This window comes from Mustela erminea, chromosome 5 (genome assembly GCF_009829155.1).
Source record: "Mustela erminea isolate mMusErm1 chromosome 5, mMusErm1.Pri, whole genome shotgun sequence".
Classification (NCBI taxonomy): Eukaryota; Metazoa; Chordata; class Mammalia; order Carnivora; family Mustelidae; genus Mustela; species Mustela erminea.
The window spans coordinates 144,418,299-144,441,085 of NC_045618.1; the positions used below are offsets into that span (position 1 = coordinate 144,418,299).

General features: G+C 43.9%; 1 protein-coding gene across 1 annotated transcript in view; it reads left to right on the top strand.

Moving 5' to 3' along the window:
- The window catches only part of RCOR1 (REST corepressor 1), a 121,858-nt gene that overhangs the window by 84,723 nt on the left and 14,348 nt on the right, over positions 1-22,787 (top strand). The window contains exons 4-8 of the mRNA XM_032345355.1: positions 12,906-12,958; positions 15,271-15,432; positions 16,343-16,461; positions 18,786-18,864; positions 21,772-21,966. Of these exons, the coding sequence (XP_032201246.1) occupies positions 12,906-12,958; positions 15,271-15,432; positions 16,343-16,461; positions 18,786-18,864; positions 21,772-21,966 (608 nt within the window). The remainder of the gene's footprint in view (positions 1-12,905; positions 12,959-15,270; positions 15,433-16,342; positions 16,462-18,785; positions 18,865-21,771; positions 21,967-22,787) is intronic.

Sequence of the window (22,787 nt, forward strand, 5' to 3'; positions counted from 1 at the left end):
CGGCTGACCGTAGGGGAGAGTGTGGAGGGGTGTGAGAGTTGCTGGCGGGACGGGTGCCCGCGGCACTGCAGACTTGGGGAAAGACGCTTTTGCATCCAGGCCGGCCTGAGGATGTGGGGCCAAGAAGACGCTTTTGCATCCAGGCCGGCCTGAGGATGTGGGGCCAAGATGCAGTGCTTTGTTGTGGAGACCTGCTGGCTGTGACACAGGTTGTCCTCAGGGAGGTGAGAAGCAGTGAAACTCCCGACGGCCTTGTGGTTTAGTGAGGAGCCGGGACTAGAGGCGGTGAGTGGGTGTTGATCCGGCTGCGAGAGCTACGGCCCTCACGGAGGTCTGATCGGACTGGCAGCGTCAGGAGTGTGGGAACTTGCTCAGAGGAGAGGGAGATCTTCGGAATGTGGGGTGCGATCGGTGTCGGGTGGCCTTTAGCAGACCCTTATTGTTATTCTCTTTAATAGCTCTGCTTTCTTTTCCAGGTCGAAAAGTAGTAGTATCTATTATTTGATGGTTATTAAAACCCACCCGTGATAAAAAAGTTCTTGGTTCCAACTTCATTTTCTACCAAATTTTCATTGTTGCTTTTCAAAATTTATTATTTTTTTATTTCAGTCAATTAACATATAATGTATTACTGGTTTCAGAGGTAGAGGTCGGCGATTCATCGGTCTTCCAGAACACTCAGTGCTCATCACTTCATGTGCCCTCCTTAATGTCCGTCACCTGGTTACCCCAGGCCTTTAAATAAGCAGAATACTGTCCCTCCCCTAACAGGCCTTTAAATAAGCAGAATACTGTCCTGTCTGGGTGTACCTGCACTACTCCACCAGTCCTTGCAAGCACCTGTGATACACCATCATTTCGCTGGTCCCCGCGGGGGCGGGTATGGGTGCCCCCTCTCCTCCCACCTGTCAGCACCCGCCCCGCTCCCACTTCAGGCTGTCCTTCCTTGGGGACTCCCTCCTCATCCCACTCGCTCTACACCCTGCATGCCTACCTTGCTTGTCCAAACCCAAGGGCTTTAGGACAGCCTTCTCTCTGAGGGGCTCCTGCTGCTTCGAGCGCAGTACGCGGAGCCCTCCCCATTCCCCTGGCGACCCTGCCTTACCGGGAGACCCACCGAAGGCCCGGACTGTGTAGAGAAGCAGCGGGACGTTTAGCAGAACAAAGTGGACACGTTAGTAGCAAGAAATCTCTGAAAGTGTTTTTACTGGATAGTCTTGTCTTCTTTGAAATGTATACAGTTAGGCCAGATCTTATGCCCAGTCTGGTTCACTTTATTGCTTTAATGAAAAAAAAAATGTTTACCAAAGCAAGTGCGGTCAAATGTAATACAAGACTGTGGCCTGACAGAGCTCTGAGAAGGCAGTTTCAGGAGAGAGGCTGGGTTTGGGAAGGGGATAATCCGAGGATGACTTTTGTTGTTGGACTCGCCTGTAAGAGGTGAGTCGGAGCAGCCGTGCCCACCATGGGTCGCTTCCTGAGGAAGCAGGTTTTCTAGACTCCGCTGTACTTCCCTTGGGTGTAGCCCTTTGCAAGGTGACTCTGGCTGTTGGGAATCAGTGAAACAGATGGTCCTGCTCATTTATGCATCATATACGTTATAAGTTATATATAATCAGTACTTCTGCAGTTATTTAAGTGTTTGATTCCATCTTATTTTCATTATATAAAAACGAGAAACCGGTACGGTGGTAAGCAGGCATCTCAGTGTGAAAATGGACATGGAGGGAGGTCATTAGCCGTGGCGCAGACCGTCAGGATGGGTGATTTTTTTTTTTAAGCTAATTATAAAAAAATTTAACATATATACAATATGTTAGACATGTAGAATTGAAAGAGGTTTCAAAAGGCAATCTCAAATTAGAGATTTTAAAACAAGTTGTAGCTTTCTTGGAACGAGACTCTTCTTAGACCTACCGCATACACAAATGTTTCTGTGGCAGGATATTTGACTTCAGAACACATTTTCAAAATTATATTGTGTGCAAAAGTTTCATAGATGATGTAGTGAATTTTTTAACATTCATATAAATGCATAGTACATGTCAAGAATCTCTAAAACATTCCAGTGCCTTTCCAGTTCAGTATAAAAATCAGAAGACCCGGCAGCTGGCCATAAGGCCCTACATAGCCTGACCCCACTTCAGCCCTTCGGAATCCATGCGCAGCGTCTCCCTAGAGCGTTTGTGGGGAGCGCTCTTCTCCCAGACGTCTGCATGGCTCCCGCAGGTCCTCCTGGTCATGGGTTTTGCGTCAGTGAGAGCGTGGCTTTCCCTGACCACTCGCTGTGGTCAGACGCTGTGAAACAGATCACGGCTGTCCTACTCTGCTCCATCGTCTTCATTCCCTCTGTCGTCACCCGACGTAGTATTTTTTACTTGTGTCCCTCTGCTAAAAACTGGTGGGAAACTTGGTATGTTTGCTCCGCTCTTGTCAGTCCTCTCAGCACGTGGTGATACAGTAAATACTTGTCCAGTGAATGAGAAGGTGACGGGGCTGTGGACAGTCTCTGTGGGGAGATTTGCAAATACAGGCTTTCAGCTCTTCGTTTTGCACGTTGGGTCATCTGGAATCCTCCAGCATTTTCTTTGTTGCCACTCGCCTGATGACCATTTACTCCATAAATATGTGAGTGATGTGTGTGTGCCCGGCACTGGGGAGTATAAGAATGGACAGTCTGACAAGTCCCTGTCCGAGTGTACCTTACAGTCTGATGGGAACCTGCCCTGGTCATTGACAGGAGGGAGAAGTGGACTTAAAATTCTTAACCTGTTAGTTCTTTGATTGGAATGTGTGCAGGGTAAGGATAGGATAAGCTAATGCTGGCTTTGGTTTTCAGCTTTTTATAAGTAAGTGGCTTTCAGAGACCTTGATACTTGAGACTGAAGTGATGTTTCTTAGGGCGCTTGGGTGGCTCAGTTGGTTGAGCATCTGCCTTCGGCTTGGGTCATGATCCCAGGGTCCTGGGATCGAGTCCCTCACCGGGCTCCTTGCTGAGCCAGGGAGCCTGCTTCACCCTCTCCCTCTGCTGCCCCCACCTTCCTCAAAATAAATAAATAAAATCTTAAAAAAAAAAAAAGTGTATTTTGGTTTTGGGGTTTTTTTTAGTGTGTAAAAATTATTTTTATCATTTTTATTCGTAAGTGTTTGGGAGTTGGGTCAATGTTCAGATCTTACTAGAAAAGGCAGAGCTGGATTTACAGTCTGTGTTCGAAGCCTCCACTAAAACTCAAGGGTTACCTTCCCCTGTCATCATGCCAATGTGTCTGATCCTCATCCTTTTATACTTAAAGAATTTCATCTTGTTATTTTATAATTTATTTATCCTTTCTGTTTTGCTTCCAGTTTTTTATTTCTATAACTGTTACTACTGGCAACTTCCTGTGACTTAGTTCTTAATATCCATCTGGAATGTAGATATTCAGCTGTGAGAGATCAATGCCAAATTATTTTCCAAAGTGGTCAGACTGGTTCATGCTGCTGCCAGTAAAATGCGAAATTCATGTGCTTCCGTGCCCTTGCCAGTAATGGCTGTTGTTGCACTCACACATTTTTGATAGCCCAGTGACTGTAACACTGTTTCTCATATCAAAGAATTTTGCTATTTTTGTTAGGTGTGATAATGCTATTGTGGTTCTATTAAAAAATGTATGTCCACTTTTTTGGTCCACATTTTAAAAAATATGTGTATTGGTTATATATATGTAGGGATGAGATAACTGGTATTTACTTTGAAATTTTTGAGCACAATGTGCTCTACTTTGGGGTCTATTGGTCAGATTGGAATACAGACCCAGATTATTGCTTAAATGTTGAATTTACTGTTCTGTGGTTATGTAAGAGAACATACCTACTCTTAGAAACGTGCTGAGTATTTCAGAACAAGGCATAATTAATGATAGTCTCAAATAGTTCAGGAAAGAAATTACATATATACATACAAGCTTGTTTATATTATTAAAAATAGCCTAAACCCTCACCTTCTCACATGGTATAGCCACTGTTGAAGTTTTGCTTTCACGTCTTTCTGTGCACTCTGAATTTAAGCACGAATGGGTCATACTGTAAATAACAGTTTTTCAACTTTAATTTTCCTAGAATTAAACATTAAACTGAGTTTTGATCACTATCGCATCATATAGCTTAATTTATTTAACCATGTCCCCATTCTTGAATATTTCTTTTTTTTTTTTTTTTTTCAGTTTTTCCCTACTAAAAATAATAAATGAGTAAGCAGGAATTTATAATGTCCTTTTCCAGTAGAACAGAGCGCCTCCCTTGATTCTGCAGATCAGGTTTCCCAGCTCAGGACATTCATAGTTCTTCTTTTGTGACACTTACGACAACTGGAGTTAATTATTTGTGTAATTATTTCTCTCCAGCCAGATGGAATTCTGTGAAAGCGTCCTGTTTCAGATTTTACTTATTTATTTGACAGAGAGAGCGCGTGCACAAGCAGGGGGAATGGCAGACAGAGGGAGAGGGAGAAGCAGCTTCTCCATACAGCCCCATGTGGGAGTTGAACCCAGGACCCCAGGATCATGATCTGAGCTGAAGGCGATTGCTTAACTAACTGAGCCACCCAGGCACTCAAGGCGGGCTGTTTTAATCATGGCTGTATAAGCAGCACTGGGCACACAGTGGGTCTCAAAGATCTGTGGAATCAGTGAAGAATGGTCAAATATAAAGTATAGTAATTATAAATGTCACCTTTCTGCCACTTGCTTCAAAAGGTTGGGTTTCTTTACTGGATGAAGATACCCCCCCCCCACCCCCATGAGATTTAAGCATTGAAAGTGGGTAGGACTTAGAGTGGGAAAACCTGCCCCCTCCCAACAGGCGTGTCATTGTCTCTCTCTCCCCCATTTTCACAATGCCACTGTGCAATTGACCTTCCATTTTCAGAGCTTGAGGAAGCAGGCCCCACAGAGGGGAAGTGACCTTGCGCCAAGTCTCCTGTGGGCACAGCCTTGTGTTCCTGTGCCCTTGCTAGAGCCCAGCTTCCCTTTGTGCTTCCCTTGGCTGTTGTACTTTCACTTAGGGGTCCCTTTTTCTGGCATCCTTGTACATGATGGGTTGTACTAAGGGAAGAACCATTGTCTGTATAGGGTGGCAGAGGCAGGGTTAAAAGACAAATGTCCCTATACTTCAAGGTTTGTAGACCAGTTTGTGAGGAGTCGCTAGGACTCGTAGCCTTGTAAATCCTTCTGACCACCTCCTCCTCTGCAGGATGGGAGCTTGAAGTTGGTGATTTATTTAACTTACTTATACTTAAAGATTTTATTTATTTGAGAGAGAGCAAGAACGGGGGGAGGGGCAGAGGAAGAGGAACAAGCAGACTCCCTGCGGAGTTGGAGCCTGATGCTGTCTGGATCCCAGCACCCCGAGATCGTGACCCAAGCTGAAGTCAGACACTTAACTGACTGAGCCACCCAGGTGCCCCTGAAGTCCGTAATTTAAAAGAGCACTTCTATGCAGTCACTGAAAGGAAATTTTTTTTGCATGATTGAAATTCACAAACCTCCTTTTTTATAGTAGTAGCATAAAAGGCACATTTCTTTTGTGGTCCTCATAGTGTCTAATCTTTTTAATATAAACTTCAAAATTTTGTGCTTGTTGAGGTGCTTTTTATCACATTGAAATGGGGAATGTTATCAAACTCATATAATATTATGCTCTAATTCATGATTCTCAGAATCACCTGTGGGCATTGAAAGTAAACCAAAACGTCTTGTGTGTCGTCAGTTCTTTCCTTGATCTAGGTGTGTTCATTTTCTGAAAAGTCACCAAACCGGGCCTTTATGTGTGTGCTTTTCTCTGTGCCTATCCTGTGTGATAAAAACTGCACACACACGTCTCTGCACATGGACACACGTAAACTTACATGCGTGTGTCCGCATGGTGTGGACGAAGGAGGGAGGCGCCCAAGAGTCAGGGTTTCAAAGAAGCTCACCAGCTGGTTTTCCCCGTTCAGGATTGGGAACTTCTGGACTGGGGCACAGCCCCCCTGGGATTCCAGGGCTGGGTTTCTCTGGATAAGCTAATTCTGTGGTAGGGAAGTGCACCCCACCCCATCTTTAACTGAGTCTCACACGTTTATGGAGGAACTGATTTTAGTTAAGACTTAACATTTGTATATCTTGACTGCTTTACTACTTTGTGTAAAGAATTTGAGCAGGATATATGACCTCATTCTTGTCAAATAGGTGAGGAAATGGATTTAGCTCCCAAGTTCCTGATAGAAGCCAAGGATGCAGGGCTCTTTACACTGCTGCCTGCTAGGGTCTACGTCAGGGGTGTTGCCTTCCGTTCAGGGAGATACAGACCTGTTTGGAGTGTGTTTCCTTCAGCTCGTGCTGTAAACGAAAAACATGCATGAGAGCAAATGAAATTATTTTAAGGACACAGTTGCCTGCTCAGGGACTTAGTTGTCAGGTAGGTTGACTCTCAGTTCGAGAGATGCAAGGGGATAGTGTGTCACTATGCTCATCCGTTCTTTGCCATAGGCTTTGCGCATTTTTAAGAGAAAGGTGGTTTTAATTACAACCAAATGTCATTCTAGTGATGATCAGTTTGTAAAATACGGGATATCCTACCTGTGCCTTTCTGAGCAGCTCACAGGCGTATGAGGACTGGAGTGAAGGTGGATTGTTTATCCATTTTTAGAGAGAGCATGCTCCTGAGTTGGGGTATGGGCATGGGGAGGGAGTTGTTTTTTTTTTTTTAAGATTTTATTTATTTGAGAGAGATGGAGATAGCAACAGAGAGCATGAGTGGAGGAGGAGGAGAGGCAAGCTCCCACAGAGCAGGGAGCCCGATGCGGGGCTGCATCCCAGGATTCTGGGATCACGACCTGAGCTGAAGACAGATGCTTAATGACTGAGCCACCCAGGCGCCCTGAAAAATTTTTTTAAGATTGATTTTATTAGTGCATGCACATGCATATATGTGGGGGGTGGGTAAGAGGAGGAGCAGAGGGTTAGGGAGAATCTAGCAGATTCTCTGCTGAGTGTGGAGCCTGATGCAAGTCTCAATCTCATGATCCTGAGATCATGACCTGAACCCAGATCAGGAGTTGGACCCTCAACCACCTGAGCCCTACCAAGTTTTGTTTTTTTGTTTTTGTTTTTTGTTTTTAATAGAAAGTGCTGTGGTTGTTTTTGTTTTAAGATTATTTATTTATTTATTTGACAGAGAGAGAGAGATAGAGAGATCACAAGTAGGCAGAGAAGCAGGCAGAGAGAGAAGGGGAAGCAGGCTCCCCGCCGAGCAGAGAGCCCAATGCGGGGCTCAATCCCAGGACCCTGGGATCATGACCTGAGCCGAAGGCAGAAGCTTTAACCCACTGAGCCACCCAGGTGCCCCCCTACCAAGTTTTTTAGTTACTCGTGAAATGTTAGCCCTGGAACCACTTTTAAGATCATAATAGTCAATTCAGTCTTCTGCTGATGAGGAAAGGAGGCACAGGGAGGCAGGGCTAGAACTTAGAGTCATACCAGTGGATACTGAAAGGAGGGGGCATACAAAAGTGCAGATTAGGTGAGAATGGGTGCCAGAAGCTGAATTTAAGTACATGTGGCGTGGGAAGGTGTTCGTATTTCTTATTTCCACATGATCAGACTGTCTATGAGACTGAGTTGGATTTTGTAGTATTTATTGGAGTGCCCAGGGGCGCTTTTTCTGTAAACTGGGATTTTAACAAAACTATATTGAGACACAGGATTTTCATAAAGTGCATTTTATTACTGACTAGAATGGACTGGTTCATTATATTGTATTCTTGCAGAGTCTCTGTGGCTTATCTTGTTTCTTATGCCCCCATACCCCCCAAGATGCTCAGAGGGATCATTGAAATGTCACCTGTAGTAATATCTGTGCCCACCAGGTGGCAGAATTGCTTTACTTAAATGATTTAAGCTCCATTCCATTCTCAGTGAGTTACAATGATAACTCATTTCTTATTTTAATAATAAAAAAAAGATGCCACGATTATTTATCAGATTCCTGAAGAAAATTTTAGTATGCTCAGTTTGAGTTACGAGAGGGAAATTGGTACCACGTTTCCTTTGTAGTACTAATGCTGCTGCAATTGTTAGGATAATAATTTTTTTTTTAAACTGTATTGAGGTTATAGCTTTGTCCTCAACCTACCTTATGGTGTCAGCCTCTTGCTCTGAATAGAATATGCAAGATCACAAGGTGTCCTGAGTCCCTGCAGTGTCTAGAGGAGGGAGGAGTGGGTGAGCTCAGGTTACCGTGGCAACTTTCAGCTCCATTTTTCCCTTTTTCGCAGTTGAGTTTGAGACTCTGACTAGTGATACTTAGGACATTTAGTCCATCGGATGGGAACAAGAATATTGAAGCAAATGATGCCTTTGGCAAGCGCCCTTCGCCTGTGACCCTTGCTTTCCCTCCCTTCCTTCATCGGCCCCAGTTTTATTTTCTTTGTTCAAGCGACATAGACGATGTTGGCCCGCCTTCCTTGCTTAGTTCCCTTGCTGTGCGGACGGTTCTTACCTGAGCCATTCTCCCTCTGTGTGTCCTTTGCTCAGAGATAGGATAGCAGTCAGCGGTTCAATATCACAGTCCTGGCGTGAGCTACTCTGCGCATCTGTAAGCCCTGTTGCTGCTGTTTACCGGCTGTGTCACTCAGCCAGATTTCTTCTCTGGGCCTCAGTTCGTTTATGAATGGGAGTGATAATAGAATTATTGGAGAGGATTAAAAAGATAATCCTTGCAAAGAGCTAGGAATGGTGGCTGGCACATAGTAAATTCTCAAATATTAGCTATTGTTATTACTCAGTCAGTATAGCTGTTGAAACTTCAGGAAGCTTATCTTAACATCATTACCGTTATTATTTACTGGTTATTTTGGATTCCCATGCTGTACTGTCATATTACGTATTATTTTATGTATTTCTGTTCTCTGTTACTTGTGTGTTGCTTCAAGCTAATTGAGGAAATCAGTTTGTTTTTCCTCTGTATTTTGGCCTGCTATTAGTAGAGTGTTCTGTACATGGTAAGAGTAGTTCCATAAATGTCTAAGCTTTAGGAATTTTGTAAATTTCCTTGATGAATCCCATGCACATTCTACCTTTTTAAGTGATGTTACCCGAAACATAGCTCATTTACTTGTGCTTTCCGTAACGCTAAGTTCTTGCCAAAAAAGCCTGTGGTTTGTATAGTCTGTGTACTTCTTAAAGAATTGGAGTGATATGTAACTTAATCCATCATAATTTAAGATCAGATAATTCTCCTTGGTTGTTTCCATAGGATATTCAAGTTTTAAAAAATAATTGCATTAGATAATGATGGAATTTTTACAATTTTTTGAAAAAAGATTTTATTCATATTAAAAAGCATGTGGATGGAGTGGGTGAAGGGACAGAGGGAGAGGGAAAACGGAATCTTTTCTTTTCTTTCTTTCGTTCTTTTTTTTTTTTAAGATTTTCTTTAAGGGTGCCTGGGTGGCTCAGTCCTTAAGTGTCTGCCTTTGGTGGCTCAGGTGATGATCCCAGTGTCCTGGGATCAAGCCCCACATCCATTTCCCTGCTCAGTGGGGAGCCTCTTTCTCCCTCTCCTGCTCCCCCAGCTAGTGCTGTTTCTCTGTCAAATAAAGAAATAAAATCTTTTTTAAAAAATAAGTAAAGACTTTATTTCTTTGACAGGTAGAGAGCATAAGTAGGCAGAGCAGCAGGCAGTGGGAGGGGGAGAAGCAGGCTCCCCGAGGAGCAGGGAGCCCAACTTGGAACTCAATCCCAGGACTCTGGGACCATGACCTGAGCCTAAGGCAGCCGCTTATCTGACTGAGCCACCCCGGCGCCCTGGGTGGGCTGCCTTGAGACAGAATCTTAAGCAGACTCCCTGCTGAGCACAGAGCCCCATGCAGGGCTCCGTCTCGGGACCCTAAGATCATGACCTGAGCTGAAATCAAGAGTTGGATACTTAACTGCCTGGCCACCCAGGTGCCCTAGACTTGTTTTTTTTTTTTTAAAGATTTTATTTATTTATCAGAGAGAGAGGGAGAGAGTGAGCACAGGCAGACAGAATGGCAGGCAGAGGCAGAGGGAGAAGCAGGCTTCCCGCTGAGCTAGGAGCCGGATGTGGGACTCGATCCCAGGACGCCGGGATCATGACCTGAGCCGAAGGCAGCTGCTTAACCCACTGAGCCACCCAGGCATCCCCCTAGACTTGTTTTTAAAGGAGAGTATACTTAGTGACTGGTCTTTCTGCTTCTGACTAACAGATGAGAATGTCAGCTCAGCTGCTTCCTGCACCCACTGACTGCCTGGTTCTGTCCCCTGTGCCCAATTTGGGAAAGGCTGGTGGATATAAATGACTGGGCCTGTGGAAATGTCCTGGCATTTCCTTAAGCCATGTGGACTTTGTGCATCGTCCTAATGGCAGCGACTTAGTGACTCTCGGCCTGCGGTGACTCCTCAGCCCCGAACTGCGACAGACTCTGGTTCACCTTTAATTTCTTAGAGAGGAAATCAAGATCCCTGTTGTCAGAGATGAGACGGTTCTGGGAAACTCCCCCAAGGAACCCTGTGTTCTTTGTTCTAGAGCAGTCGGTCTCAAGCAGCTCGTATTTCTCCGGCTTCCTCCCGTTTCATCTTTCATCCACCGCCCGAAGTCTCTGGTCATCCTTTGTTTGGATGAAGGCACGTGGGGGTGGATTTTACTGTCTTAGGTTGGAAGCTTATTTTTGCTCAAGGAAGGCATGTGGGAGGTTTTGAAAGCGCAGACGTTCGGTTTTCACCCTGCCCTGCTGGCAGCCGCTGGCCCGCGCTCCGCGGGGGCGGGGGAGGCGGGAGACGGGGGTCGTCAGGCTGTGGCGGGCAGCTTTGTCCCTCCGACTGGGAGAGGGAGCGAGAGCCGAGGACCCTCTGCATGCGGTAGGGAGGCAGGCAGAGAGCAGGCTGCGAGCGGCGTCCTTTGCGCGAGCGCGGGGCTCGGTTTCTGAGCTCACTCGCGCCGAGAACATGGCAGGCGGACTTCTGTGCTGTAGGTGGCCGCCAGGCGAGGCCGGAGCTGTCCTGGGGAGAGGCCTTCCGGGGAAGGTCGGGAAAGTTGCTAAAGGTAACGCAGTCCAGACTGTAGTGTGTTCTCTACGTGAGGCCCCACTGCCTGTGAACCCATCTTGTGTAGAAACGGAGCCAGGGTTGGATCTCCATCTTTCTTAACCACCTACCTGCGCTGTACTGCCTTTTACCTTGCTAGAAATGAGCCTTTCTTCTTTGTGACACTGTACACACCACAGCACCCAACGCATTCATTTAGCAAATTGTTTAACCCCTTTTGACATTGGGGTTGGTGAAAAGAATGAAAAATTGTATTTTTGCCGGAAGGTGTCAGATGGTAATTCTTTGGCAAGTTGCAGGCCTTCCCATGTATGAGCTTACTGGGGTGGAGATACCAAGTGACTTCTGATGCAATTCTTTCTTCCTTTGCTTTAGATTTGATTCATCAGGCTACTCTCCAAAAAAATCTAAAAAAGAGGTGTGATTTGTAAAGGTTATGAGTAAGAATGCCTTGCTATTTACAACATGGAAAATGTTCTGTCCAAACTTAGTTGCAGCACTGGGAATCCACTGTTTAGTCTGTTTTACTGTTCCTGCCACAGCTAATCTTTGTTAGAAAGCAAAGGAGATGAAAATACAGTAGCATCCAAAGAATGCTTTGGTTTTCAATGTGATTTTTTTTTTTAAGATTTTATTTATTTATTTGACAGAGAGAGATCACAAGCTGGCAGACAGGCCCGCAGAGAGAGAGAGGGAAGCAGGCTCCCTGCTGAGCAGAGAGCCTGATGCGGGGCTCGATCCCAGGACTGTGAGATCATGACCTGAGCTGAAGGCAGAGACTTAACCCACTGAGCCACCCAAGGACCCGTGAATTCTTTTCAAAATTGATTTCTTCTTCCTAAATTGGTTGTCAGTTGTGCCCCATTCGGGTGAGATGCTCATGGTGACTTGAATAGCGAGGACACTGAGCCTGAGGAGCTTCGATGGAGCCACCTCTGTCAGCTGCCTGTGTAAGGGCAGCAGGTGACTGAACCTCGTCGAGCCTGTTGTCACGTCTTGAATTTGGTCATTGCACCTGGAGAGTGAGGACAAGCCAGTGGGAAATGCAGCTCTCTGTTTGAGACAGTTCTGTGCTCTTCGGGTTTTGGGGGGTTTTAATGTTGTTGTTGGTGGTGGTGGTGGTGGGGTTTTTTTTGTTTTGTTTGCTTTTGGAGCCTGTGTTATTTTTGTAATTTATCAAAATAAAAAGTTATATAGGAATATAATGAAGTGTTGCTTTTGATTAGTAGTCTCTTCGTTCCTGGGAGAAAGATTAGGAAACGTAGAGAGGAAATAACTTTGAGGGGTGCTGACTTCTCCAGGAGATTAAGTCCATCTTCCTTGGTGCTCCCTTAGTGCTTGCAAGTCGACCCTGGTCACCCTGCAGTGGAGTTTGAAAGCAAACACCAGACACTGGTTCATGGAATTCATCTCTTTTTTAATATAAAGATAAGTGACTTGTTTTTCAGCTTTGGCTAAGACTAAAATCAAACCCCCAATTATAATACTTGTTTTTATTTCTTTTAATTATCTTTCAAAGTATCAAAATAACATTTATCATAGGAAATTTATGTAGAACCAAGTTTAAAAAAAAAGAATCACAGTCTTCTCATCCAGAGCCAAGTCCTGTTAATCCTTGAGTGTATTTTGAGCCATTCCTCCGTGGGATTCATATATGTAAGATCCCTAATGGAATCCTGTATGGTTCTGTTCTGTTACCGTCTGTTCTTCCTTTCTATTGCTGTGCATGGCAGGCCTGAAACATCCATCTGGCTCCGGTGCTCTTAGACTGTTGTTTCGGGCCCCTCCGTTGGTTTACTGGTCTCTTGTCTTGTTTTTCAGTAGATGAATACATTGCCATCGCTAAAGAGAAACACGGGTACAACATGGAACAGGTATGACGCGGTTTTCTTTTGTCGTTCAAGATGGGTTTTTTTTTTTTTTTTTAAAGGGGGGTGGTTTGTAGCTAACCTGTTAAATTGTTTGTGTTCTGTGTGTTGAGTAGCAATGCGAATTTTTGGTGGTCACTGGCAAATGAAGGTTCCAGTCCCCTTTTTCTGCTGGTGATGAGCATTAGAGGACACTTTGATTGGAAAAGCATCTGTGTGTTTCCGCAGGTCTGTAGTGTTTGTGGCACCTGTAGCTCCAGGGTCGCTCCGAGGTGCCAGATGCTTGGCATAATGCTTCTCTGTCTGAATGTGCGGTCTGTTTGCCAATCGTGAGTCTGTGTGAGGGTTTTTTCCTGACCCCATCACGCTCAGACCCACAGGGTTTCATATTAATTGTTTTGAATCACCTTCAGGTTGTAAAATTTGACCAAGGTTTTCTTAAAATTATTGGAACCTATTAATGAGAAATATATGAAATTAATTTTGCTCCAGAAGTGTGATGATAATCTTAATTTAGTCTTATTTCTTTTTTTTTTTTTAAAGTTTTTTTTTTTTGTCAGAGAGAGAGAGTGTGTGAACACAGGCAGACAGAATGGCAGGCAGAGGCAGAGGGAGAAGCAGACTCCCTGCCGAGCAAGGAGCCCGATGTGGGACTCGATCCCAGGACGCTGGGATCATGACCTGAGCCGAAGGCAGCTGCTTAACCCACTGAGCCACCCAGGCGTCCCTAGTCTTATTTCTAATTATTGTTTTAAAAATAAGTATATTAAGTTAGGTTAGGACTTTGGCATTCATCTAGTTATTACAGCCTGTACATTGCTAGCATTTATCCTCATGACTGAGGGTTACCACCAAGTTACTTTAGATAGAATTGGACTCTTTTTTGGGATGCCTGGGTGGCTCAGTTGTTAAATGTCTGCCTTTGGTTCAGGTCATGATTCCCGGGTCCTGGGATAGATTCCCCACATCAGGCTCCCTGCTCAGTGGGGAGTCTGCTTCTCCCTCTCCCACTCCTCCTGCTTGTTTGTGTTCCCCTTCTTGTGTCTCTCTCTTTCTGTCAAATAAATAACATCTTAAAAAAGAAAAAATCAGACTCTTTCTTTTAGCCCTGGCCTTACTTTTAATTGTTCTACCCTGGTAGCATTTATTGGAAAAGCCAATTACAATGAGATAGTTCCAGAAGGTTTCAAAGCAAAAGATGTATGCTTTCTCTTTTTCCACGCCCTACTCATGAACTTCATGAAGTTGCTTAGAAGATCACCAATTTTTTTTTCTTTTTTTTTTTTTTTTTTTAGTATTTTATTTTTATGTAATCTCGACACCCAGTGGGGGACTCAAACTCACAACCCCCTAGATCAAGAGCTGCTTGCATGCTCCACTAACTGAGCCAGCCAGGCACCCTGAACATCACCAATTTTAAATTCTATTTAGAAAGTGTAAAAATTACTGGGCGATTGGGGCATCTGGCTGGCCCAGTCAAAAGGGCATGGGACTCTCAATCTCAGGGTTGTGAATTTGACCCCCCACATTGGGTGTAGAGATTACTTAAAAATAAAATCTTACAAATAAAATTGGTGATTGCTAAATACATACTTATATGAATTTTTAAGGATTCTGGTCTTCAAATTTTTGATTCTCACTTTGGAGTTAAGGGAAGTTTTCTCAGGAAAAAGTTGCTGAATTATCTCTCTTATTTCCAATTTGTCCCTCACTGATTTGAATATTTTCTCCCTTCTGAGCTACCAAAACAAAACAAAACAAAAAACAACAACCCAAAACTGTTTTTGAGTTTTTTCGGCAAAAGAATAAAGAATGATTACATTTTTAAAACTTTTTTAGATTTATTTGTTTTGGAGAGAGAGCGAGGTTGGGGGCTGCAGAGGGAGAGAGACTCTTAAGCAGACTCCATGCTGAGCACAGAGCCCGAGAGGGAGCTTGATTTCATGGCCTTGAGATGGCAACCTGAGCCCAACCCAAGAGTCAGAGCTTGACCAGCCCAGGCACTCCCAGTTAAGTGCTTTTAGAAGTTACTTTGTCCTGTTGTCTGTGGAGGCCTCTCAAGGGTACAGATTCTGGAGCCCCACTGCCGTGGTCATCTCCCACACCAGCCTGTTTGCAAGGACATAGTTTCTCAGGGTCACTGTACTGTGATCTGAGAAGTGAGCACGGTGGAACGTGTTTCGGAGGAGTCCGCCCGCAGGGGGCGTCGGTCGCCGTCAGTCACCTCCAGCATAGGCTCTTCTTCTGCTAATCGCATTTCCATTTTAGTGTTTCACTCCTGTCTTTGGTCTAAAATTTCACTGATACTGTTTTTCTAGGCTCTTGGGATGCTCTTTTGGCATAAGCATAATATTGAAAAGTCATTGGCTGATTTGCCCAACTTTACCCCCTTCCCAGATGAATGGACTGTGGAAGATAAAGTCTTGTTTGAACAAGCCTTTAGTTTTCATGGGAAAACTTTTCATAGAATCCAACAAATGGTAAGTAAATGAGCGCACTGTATTTTCTCTTCTCCGCAGCCTCTCTTCACTGCAGCGTATCTGAAGGGAAGAGATAGCATCCGCAAGCATGAATGTTCTCTTGTTCAATAAAACTCTCTTTAGACCGTTCGTACTTGCTGCGGGCTGGATAAGAGGCTTTACATTACAAGAGCAAAGCGTTTTCTAGCACTTCCCAGCTGGGTAGCAGTTGTAACAGAAGGCCTCTGTCACCCCCCATCCCTGGCTCTCTTGTCGGGACTCCCCAGATGAGTCCGATAGCATCTTTGATGGTTGTTGCAGGAGGGGGAGCATCATGGAACCCTATCAGCTGGGGGAGGTTTGCTTATCTCTTCTATTGTAGAAGGCTGTTTGGTGGAGTCCTACCAGGAAAGCTTATTGGTAGTTACATGAGTGCTAAAGTGAATTTTTAAAAAATAACCCGAGTGTTAGGCTAGAAACTTTAGGTAAACATTTGGATTCATCTCAGACAGCTCCAGCAATCTTTTTCCTAGGCTGAGTGTCACTTCCAGTCACACTGCAGTAGTTTGGAATTTTTTTTTTTTTTTTAAGATTTTATTTATTTATTTGACAAGGAGACACAGCGAGAGAAGGAACACAAGCAGGGGGAGTGGGAGAGGGAGAAGCAGGCTTCCCACTGAGCAGGGAGCCCAGTGCAGGGTTCGATCCCAGGGCCCTGGGATCATGACCTGAGCCAAAGGCAGACACTTAACGACTGAGCCACCCAGGCGCCCCAGTAGTTTGGAATGTATTGAATTTCCTTCTCAGAGAAAAGGGCCCTGACAGTACATTTCTGGGTATGTGAGACAACCCTTATTAACTGTACCTAATAAGCATACTTGATTTGGGAAGATTAGCTCTAAAGCAAAACCAACTCAGTTTTTATGTTTAGCTTCCTGATAAATCTATAGCAAGTCTGGTGAAATTTTACTACTCTTGGAAGAAGACGAGGACTAAAACCAGCGTGATGGACCGCCACGCTCGGAAACAGAAGCGGGAGCGGGAAGAGAGGTCAGTGCCTGTCCGGAGGTGATGTCTCCCCACGTGGGGATCTCTTGGGTCAGTAGAATTTCTAAGAGCTGGTAGACACACAAAGGAAAGGTCCAGCGGTGGGTTCCCCTAGGGCCTTCCTGCTAGAGCCACACGTACACAGATATTCTTCCTTTGATGCTCGGCTGTGTTCTTTTCTGCGGGTGTTTTCTCCTTACTGCTCTCTTCCTGCGTTCAGTAAGCTTCCGTTCGGAAAGAGCAAACTTGCCCACATAGTCTTTCCTGCCCCTGAAGGTGTTTCCTTTTAATAAGAAGGAATCCATTATTTCCTAGGTTGAATTTCCTTTCTTACATGCAGGATTTGTGGGACGTGCTTTAATGTCTGATGTGTTAGGAGGTGACTGCGCAGTGTAGATCTCCTCTTTCTTCACCGCCTGTTCTGTGTGTGGGGCAGAGAGAGACAGAGATTTCATGATTTCTCCTTAAGGATCTAGTTTTAAGGATAGCTTAGCGTGCTACATCTTACTCAGCGCTTGTGCGGACTTCTGAGTGGCGCAGAGTAGTGGGAATAGCCCTGTGCTTACACACAGGGCCGGGTCCGAGCGCGCACTCCGTGGGCTCTGGCTTGCGCGCCCCCCGGCCGCGCTGCCCCACTCGGGCCTGCCGCAGTCATCACTTCGTCGACTCTAAAATGAAGACGCTTCAAGTCCAGAAGGCAGCGCATCCACATACTGGTTTTTGTGTTAGGTCAGTGGGACTGTAAGTGGCTTTTTAAAATTATGTCTTCCACATTTCCTGTAATGTTATTTTTAAAAACTCATAGTACAAATAAAGTGAAGAAAGTGAGACTGTATGATCTCCATGGCCCCATTGCAGGAGAGTGTTTTATGATTTTAAATAGAATAACATGTGGGAACAAGTTAGAAGTTTGACTTTTGGAGAATTCGGACCTGTGGGCTCGGCTTTAAAATGGGGGCAGTGGTGGGAACATCTGCAAAGCTCTCATGTCCGGCTTCAAGAGCCTGTGACACTGTTGACCTTGATCCGTCTGCCGCTTAGATACTAGTGCGCCTGTTTTTGGATCATTACTCTTGGTAATCAGAAGTGGCAAACACTACTGAATTTGTTTTTAGTGTTCCAATAACTTTTGGTTAAACGTTTTTATATCCATTATATGTTTGGTCTTGTTTACTTTTTATAAATTGAACATCTTTTTATAAATTGAATTACTACAGATAGGTATGCTCAGCTGAAATCAGAGTTAAAAAGTAAGTGGGATTTGTTGTCCTTGTGTGATATGGAAAGAGCATCGGCTGACACCTGCGTACTCCCTTCCCTGGTCATCAGCACCAAGGGTAGGGAGACCGGCTGTGCTCCACCTGCTGTGCGGACGCAGACCAACAAGGGCACGCCACGAGGCAGTGGCACCGGAGAAACTGTTGGCAGTAATGGCAGGGTCTGGGAAAGAATTTTCCTCAGCCCCGGGCTCTTTTCTCCTTTCAGACACTCTCTCCTCAGGCAGGGTGGGTCGGGGGAAGGGTAGCAGAGCCACCCAAGATGGATTCTTGGGACAGTGGGGACACTGACATTGGAGCAGCTGCCGGTTTGGCTGCCATTACTGCTGAGCTGGTGGAAACTGCGGGCAAACTGAGGCCGGTGGCGTGACTTGTGTCAGCCTTATTTTCTTATTTTTTTAAAACAAAGGTCCTAACTACTACAGAGGGCTTTTAAAAAACTAATACATGGAAGGCTATAAGGGAGAGCATTGGAAGTACTGTGTCAAAATGCATGCGCTTTTTTAAATTAACCTAATCTGAAGTACCGGCCTCTGCAGGCCGCCAAGAAGCCTCTCCCTCCCTCACTGTGTGGAGTTGTGAGCGTCTGTCTGCTCCTGGGGCTTGAAATGGAGTTTTACTTGTCGGGGAGTTTGTTCCCAGCGCAGTAGGACTCCATTCTGGAGTAACCTCCCACTTACGGCCCATGATCATGCCCCAGGCCACCACAAGCTAATTATGGGGCAATTACATAAATGTCTCAAATTTGACATTTTCAGTGGAGAGTTGATAAGAAGCATTTTGCAAATATAAAGCAATAGTGTTCTAGACCTGATACGGAAGTTAGAGACCTATTTTAATAATTGTTTTTTTTTTTTTTAATTATGTAGACCAAGGGAACTATGAAGGTGGATATTTATTTGAATCAAAAAAATTTTTTTTAATCTCAGCAATCTGAAAACATACTAATTTTGTATTAAATCTGTCATTAAATCAATTTATTGCTTATATTTGTATATTAAATAGAATTAGTACCAAATAATCTTTCAGTAACTTGTTCTTGTCTTCCAGTGAGGATGAACTGGAAGAAACAAATGGAAATAACCCGATTGACATTGAGATTGATCAAAACAAGGAAAGCAAAAAGGAGGTATTTTTTTTTCCTTAGTATTGTTTAGGCAAATAAATTTTATTACTCATTCCATAAGTAAAACATTCCTCTTAACCTATTTAATATATTAAATGCTATGTACAAGGCATCATGGTAAGACTTTTTAAACAATACTAACTTTGCTTTATTATACACCTTAGAATTTTGTTTGCCAAGAAACAGTAATAAAAAGGAAGCCCTAAAGGAAGTGAGAGCATTATTGAGTAAGGATTTTGCCCCCACTGGGCACCCGTCCGCACGGCCTTCTTCCCTCCATCAGCTGCGGTGGGGTGATATTGGTGAGGAGCCTGTGAGGGCTTGGTTCTTCCTCTCCGCCCTTGGGGCCTGCTTCCTTGTTGATGATCAGCCCCAGGGGCCTGCATGGTGGTTCTGGAGAGGACTGCAGGGGGCTAGCGGGGACTCGGTACACGTTTGCCCGTTACTCAGAACCAGCAGTGGTGAGGTTGGCGGTGAGCCTCACACATGGTGAATTTTTAATCTTTCACATCTTAAAATCGTTATGTCAGAGGATTCAAGAGACCCATGAATTCCTACAATTGTAAATGCCTTTTGTTTTGTATATTTATAACATAACATTTCTTTATTGTAAACTGTCCACTGAGAACAATGGAGTATCTAGATGATCTTAGTAACCTTTCGAAATGGGTTGTGGTCTAAGGTTATTTTGCGCATTCATAACAGTGGAATAAAGCGTATGTGGGATGCCTGGGGGACCTCCGTCAAACCCAAGGCTCCATGCACAGATCGGGAACCCCGAACAACACAGCATTATCTGTGGCAGGCCCCTGGGGGGCTCGTGATACAGTCCCTGGAGGAGAGGGCCCCATTGTCCATTGGTGCCCATCAGCCCTTTGGTTCAGGCTGGAGTGTTACATCTCAGTGTGGGACGTAACTTTCACATATTCATACAAGTGTTCTTCTGGCGACAGAGTCTGAATCTGTAGTTTCAGTAAAATCTCATAGAGTTCTCTGTCAGAAGATTCTAAAGTGTGAGAACAGCTGTTTTAGTCTATACTAGGGAAAAGAAAAAGGTCTGGACATACCTGAAATTAAAAATCACACCAGTAATAATAATAACTTTCCCTAGGCAAAGTAGGAGATCCAGCTAAACAAAAAAGGGAAAATGAAGATGATTCACACCCTTAATGATTATCACCCTTGACCACCGTTAGGTTCGGGTGTCTTCTTCCAGATGACTTCCTGTGAACTGAATATGTCTGCTTCTGTAATTCTGAATCTGTACTCAATTTTTTAAAAATACAAAATGGGATTTTAATATATAATTTTTAATAACCTCGTACATTTACATTCTTGAACATGTTTTTGTATCAAATATATTTGTATACATAGTTGTTTGCTAGTTTATCATACACACATAATTCAGCCAAGTAATCTTAAGGGTTTTTATCAAGTCCCCCCCCCCCCCCCCCCCCCCCCCCCCCCCGCTTTTTGCTATTATAAACAATGCTGAAGTGATCTTACGATTAAATATTAGTACACTGAATTTTTTTCCATTGGAACAAATTTCTGGAAGTTGAATTGTTGGGTTGGTGTCTTCTAGTTACATTTTTAAGGTTTCTTTTGGTGTGTTGCTACATACTGCCAAACTGAAAATGGGCTAATTCTTTATTGTCAGCACTCAAGCCAGGGATTTACATGAATGCCCAAATAATAAGACCATTTTAACAGTTGGCTAAATTAGATCGTTCAGGAAGTCAGATTGTACCTGCAGTTTTTAGTTTTTAGGAAGCTTTGTTTTGATGCATTGTTCTGTATTAGGCTCTTCAGTGGGACATTTTTAAATGAAAGAGGAAGGTCTTGATTTCACATTAATTTCTGTGATTCTTATTTGTATAGCACGATTTCTGATTAAAAGAGAAAATGACTTACTTCTTACATTCTGTATGCACTAAAATGTTGTCAAAACAGGTACACGGTCCATCAGTGATCTTTATTGAACAGCATAGCTATTCCAGACATGGGCTATTGCCTACTGTAGGTTATAGTAGGTAATTGCCTACTAATGTTTTTATGTAGTGCTTACGACCACTTGTTCAAGACCTCACTGGCACCAGCATAATTTACAGAGTCTGCTTGTCTCAGTGTTTCAGATATGAAGCAAAAAACCTTGTGTATTCTCCACTTCATCAACAAATGTTAATATGCTAACAAGATAAAATTATGAACAATTACAGAAATTTCTTCTTAAAATTATTATCAGGAAGGCAGTATCCTTTCCTTGCCAAGATTTTATTACATTTCATTTCCAAAGATTTCAGTTTTAGAGAAAGCACTTAAAAAAATTAGCAGCAGTTGTACATTGTGAAATGACAGCATATATTTTTGAGGCAAATTACACAGTTGCCCTGAAAGTTAAGTGTCATCTAAAAAAAGGTACATAAAAAAGTCATATAGTTTTGTATAGAAATTTATATTTTAATAAACTTCTATATAGATTTAAAGAATTTAAATGGGTTTTTATATATGTGCTAAATCTTTTTTTTCTCTTTTTTTTCTGTGTTCCCAAATCCATCTCTTGCTAAGAACTGTTAGGATAAAATAGCTCCCCCTTCATATATACACAGCACACAGATGAGAATGCAGATCTGTTCTCTTCCTGTGTTACTACAGGGAACTGAGCCTGCTTATTGCCGGAGGCTTAGAGTGGTAGAGGAAGGTTGTGTATACAGGAGGCAGGGGCTTCTGCTTGGTGTGCTAGCCAGTGTTTCTGTTAACTGCCTGTTAGGGTTTCTAGGTGGTACTTGGGCTATGGCATGGCATTTGTCTCTGATTGTTTAGAGCCATGTTAAGAAAATATGCTTATTACTGTCCCTTTGGCATTTTAATGTTTCAGAGTCTCATTTATCAAATATGTGTATCATGCAGGTGCCCCCTACGGAGACAGTTCCTCAGATCAAGAAAGAAAAACATAGTACACAAGCTAAAAATAGAGCAAAAAGGAAACCTCCCAAAGGAATGTTTCTGTCTCAAGAAGACGTGGAGGCTGTTTCTGCCAACGCCACGGCCGCCACCACGGTGCTCAGGCAGCTAGACATGGAATTGGTCTCAATCAAGCGGCAGGTACCGTGGGGCTGGTGCTGGGCACGAGGGCTAATGGTGCTCCAGAGGCCTTTGTGTGTTTCATGCACGTAGCTGTGCTCTTCACACATCTCTAAAGGGCATTTTGTTTCTTGGGAATTGGACAGAAGATCTTAGGTACTGATCTGTTGATGTTTCTTAAATTAACTTTGAAATTGAAGATTTTTATGTGTGTTGTGTGTGTGTGTGTGTGTGTATGTGTGTGTGTGAGATTTTCACAGTGTGAGCACAGCCACCCTCTTGATCGAGAGAAGAGCGCTGCCTCCTGAGCCCCGTTCATTTCCCCTGTAATCCCTGCCCTTCGGGGACTCGGCGTGTCCTCCGGCACCTCACAAATGCCCCTCACTGGTTACCCACCTTCTTTCAGTAGCTGACTAGTGGTCGGACTTTTTAAACCACACATTATCTTTATCCGTTTTTGGATTTTATATAAACAAAATCATATGTGTGGTTTCTTTTATTTCCTGTGTTCATTCGGCACGTGAGGTCCATCCAGGTGGCCCAGAGCCATAGACGTTCTCTCTCATTACTGTGTAAATACCCCATGACTTACCCTTTGTACTACTGGCCGATACTTTAGGCCATTAACAGATTGTACTGATGTGGTTTTATATGACTCTTGGTGTGTGTTGTATGCATCTTTGTTGGATACATACCTAAGTAGAATTGCTGAGTTATAGAGTATGAATATGACCAACATTTTATTTTACTTCATTTTCCCCGCCCCTCCTCTCCCCGTCCCGTCTTTCGAAGGCAGGGGGTTGTGCAGAGGGAGCAGGAAAGAGAATCTCAAGCAGGCTCCC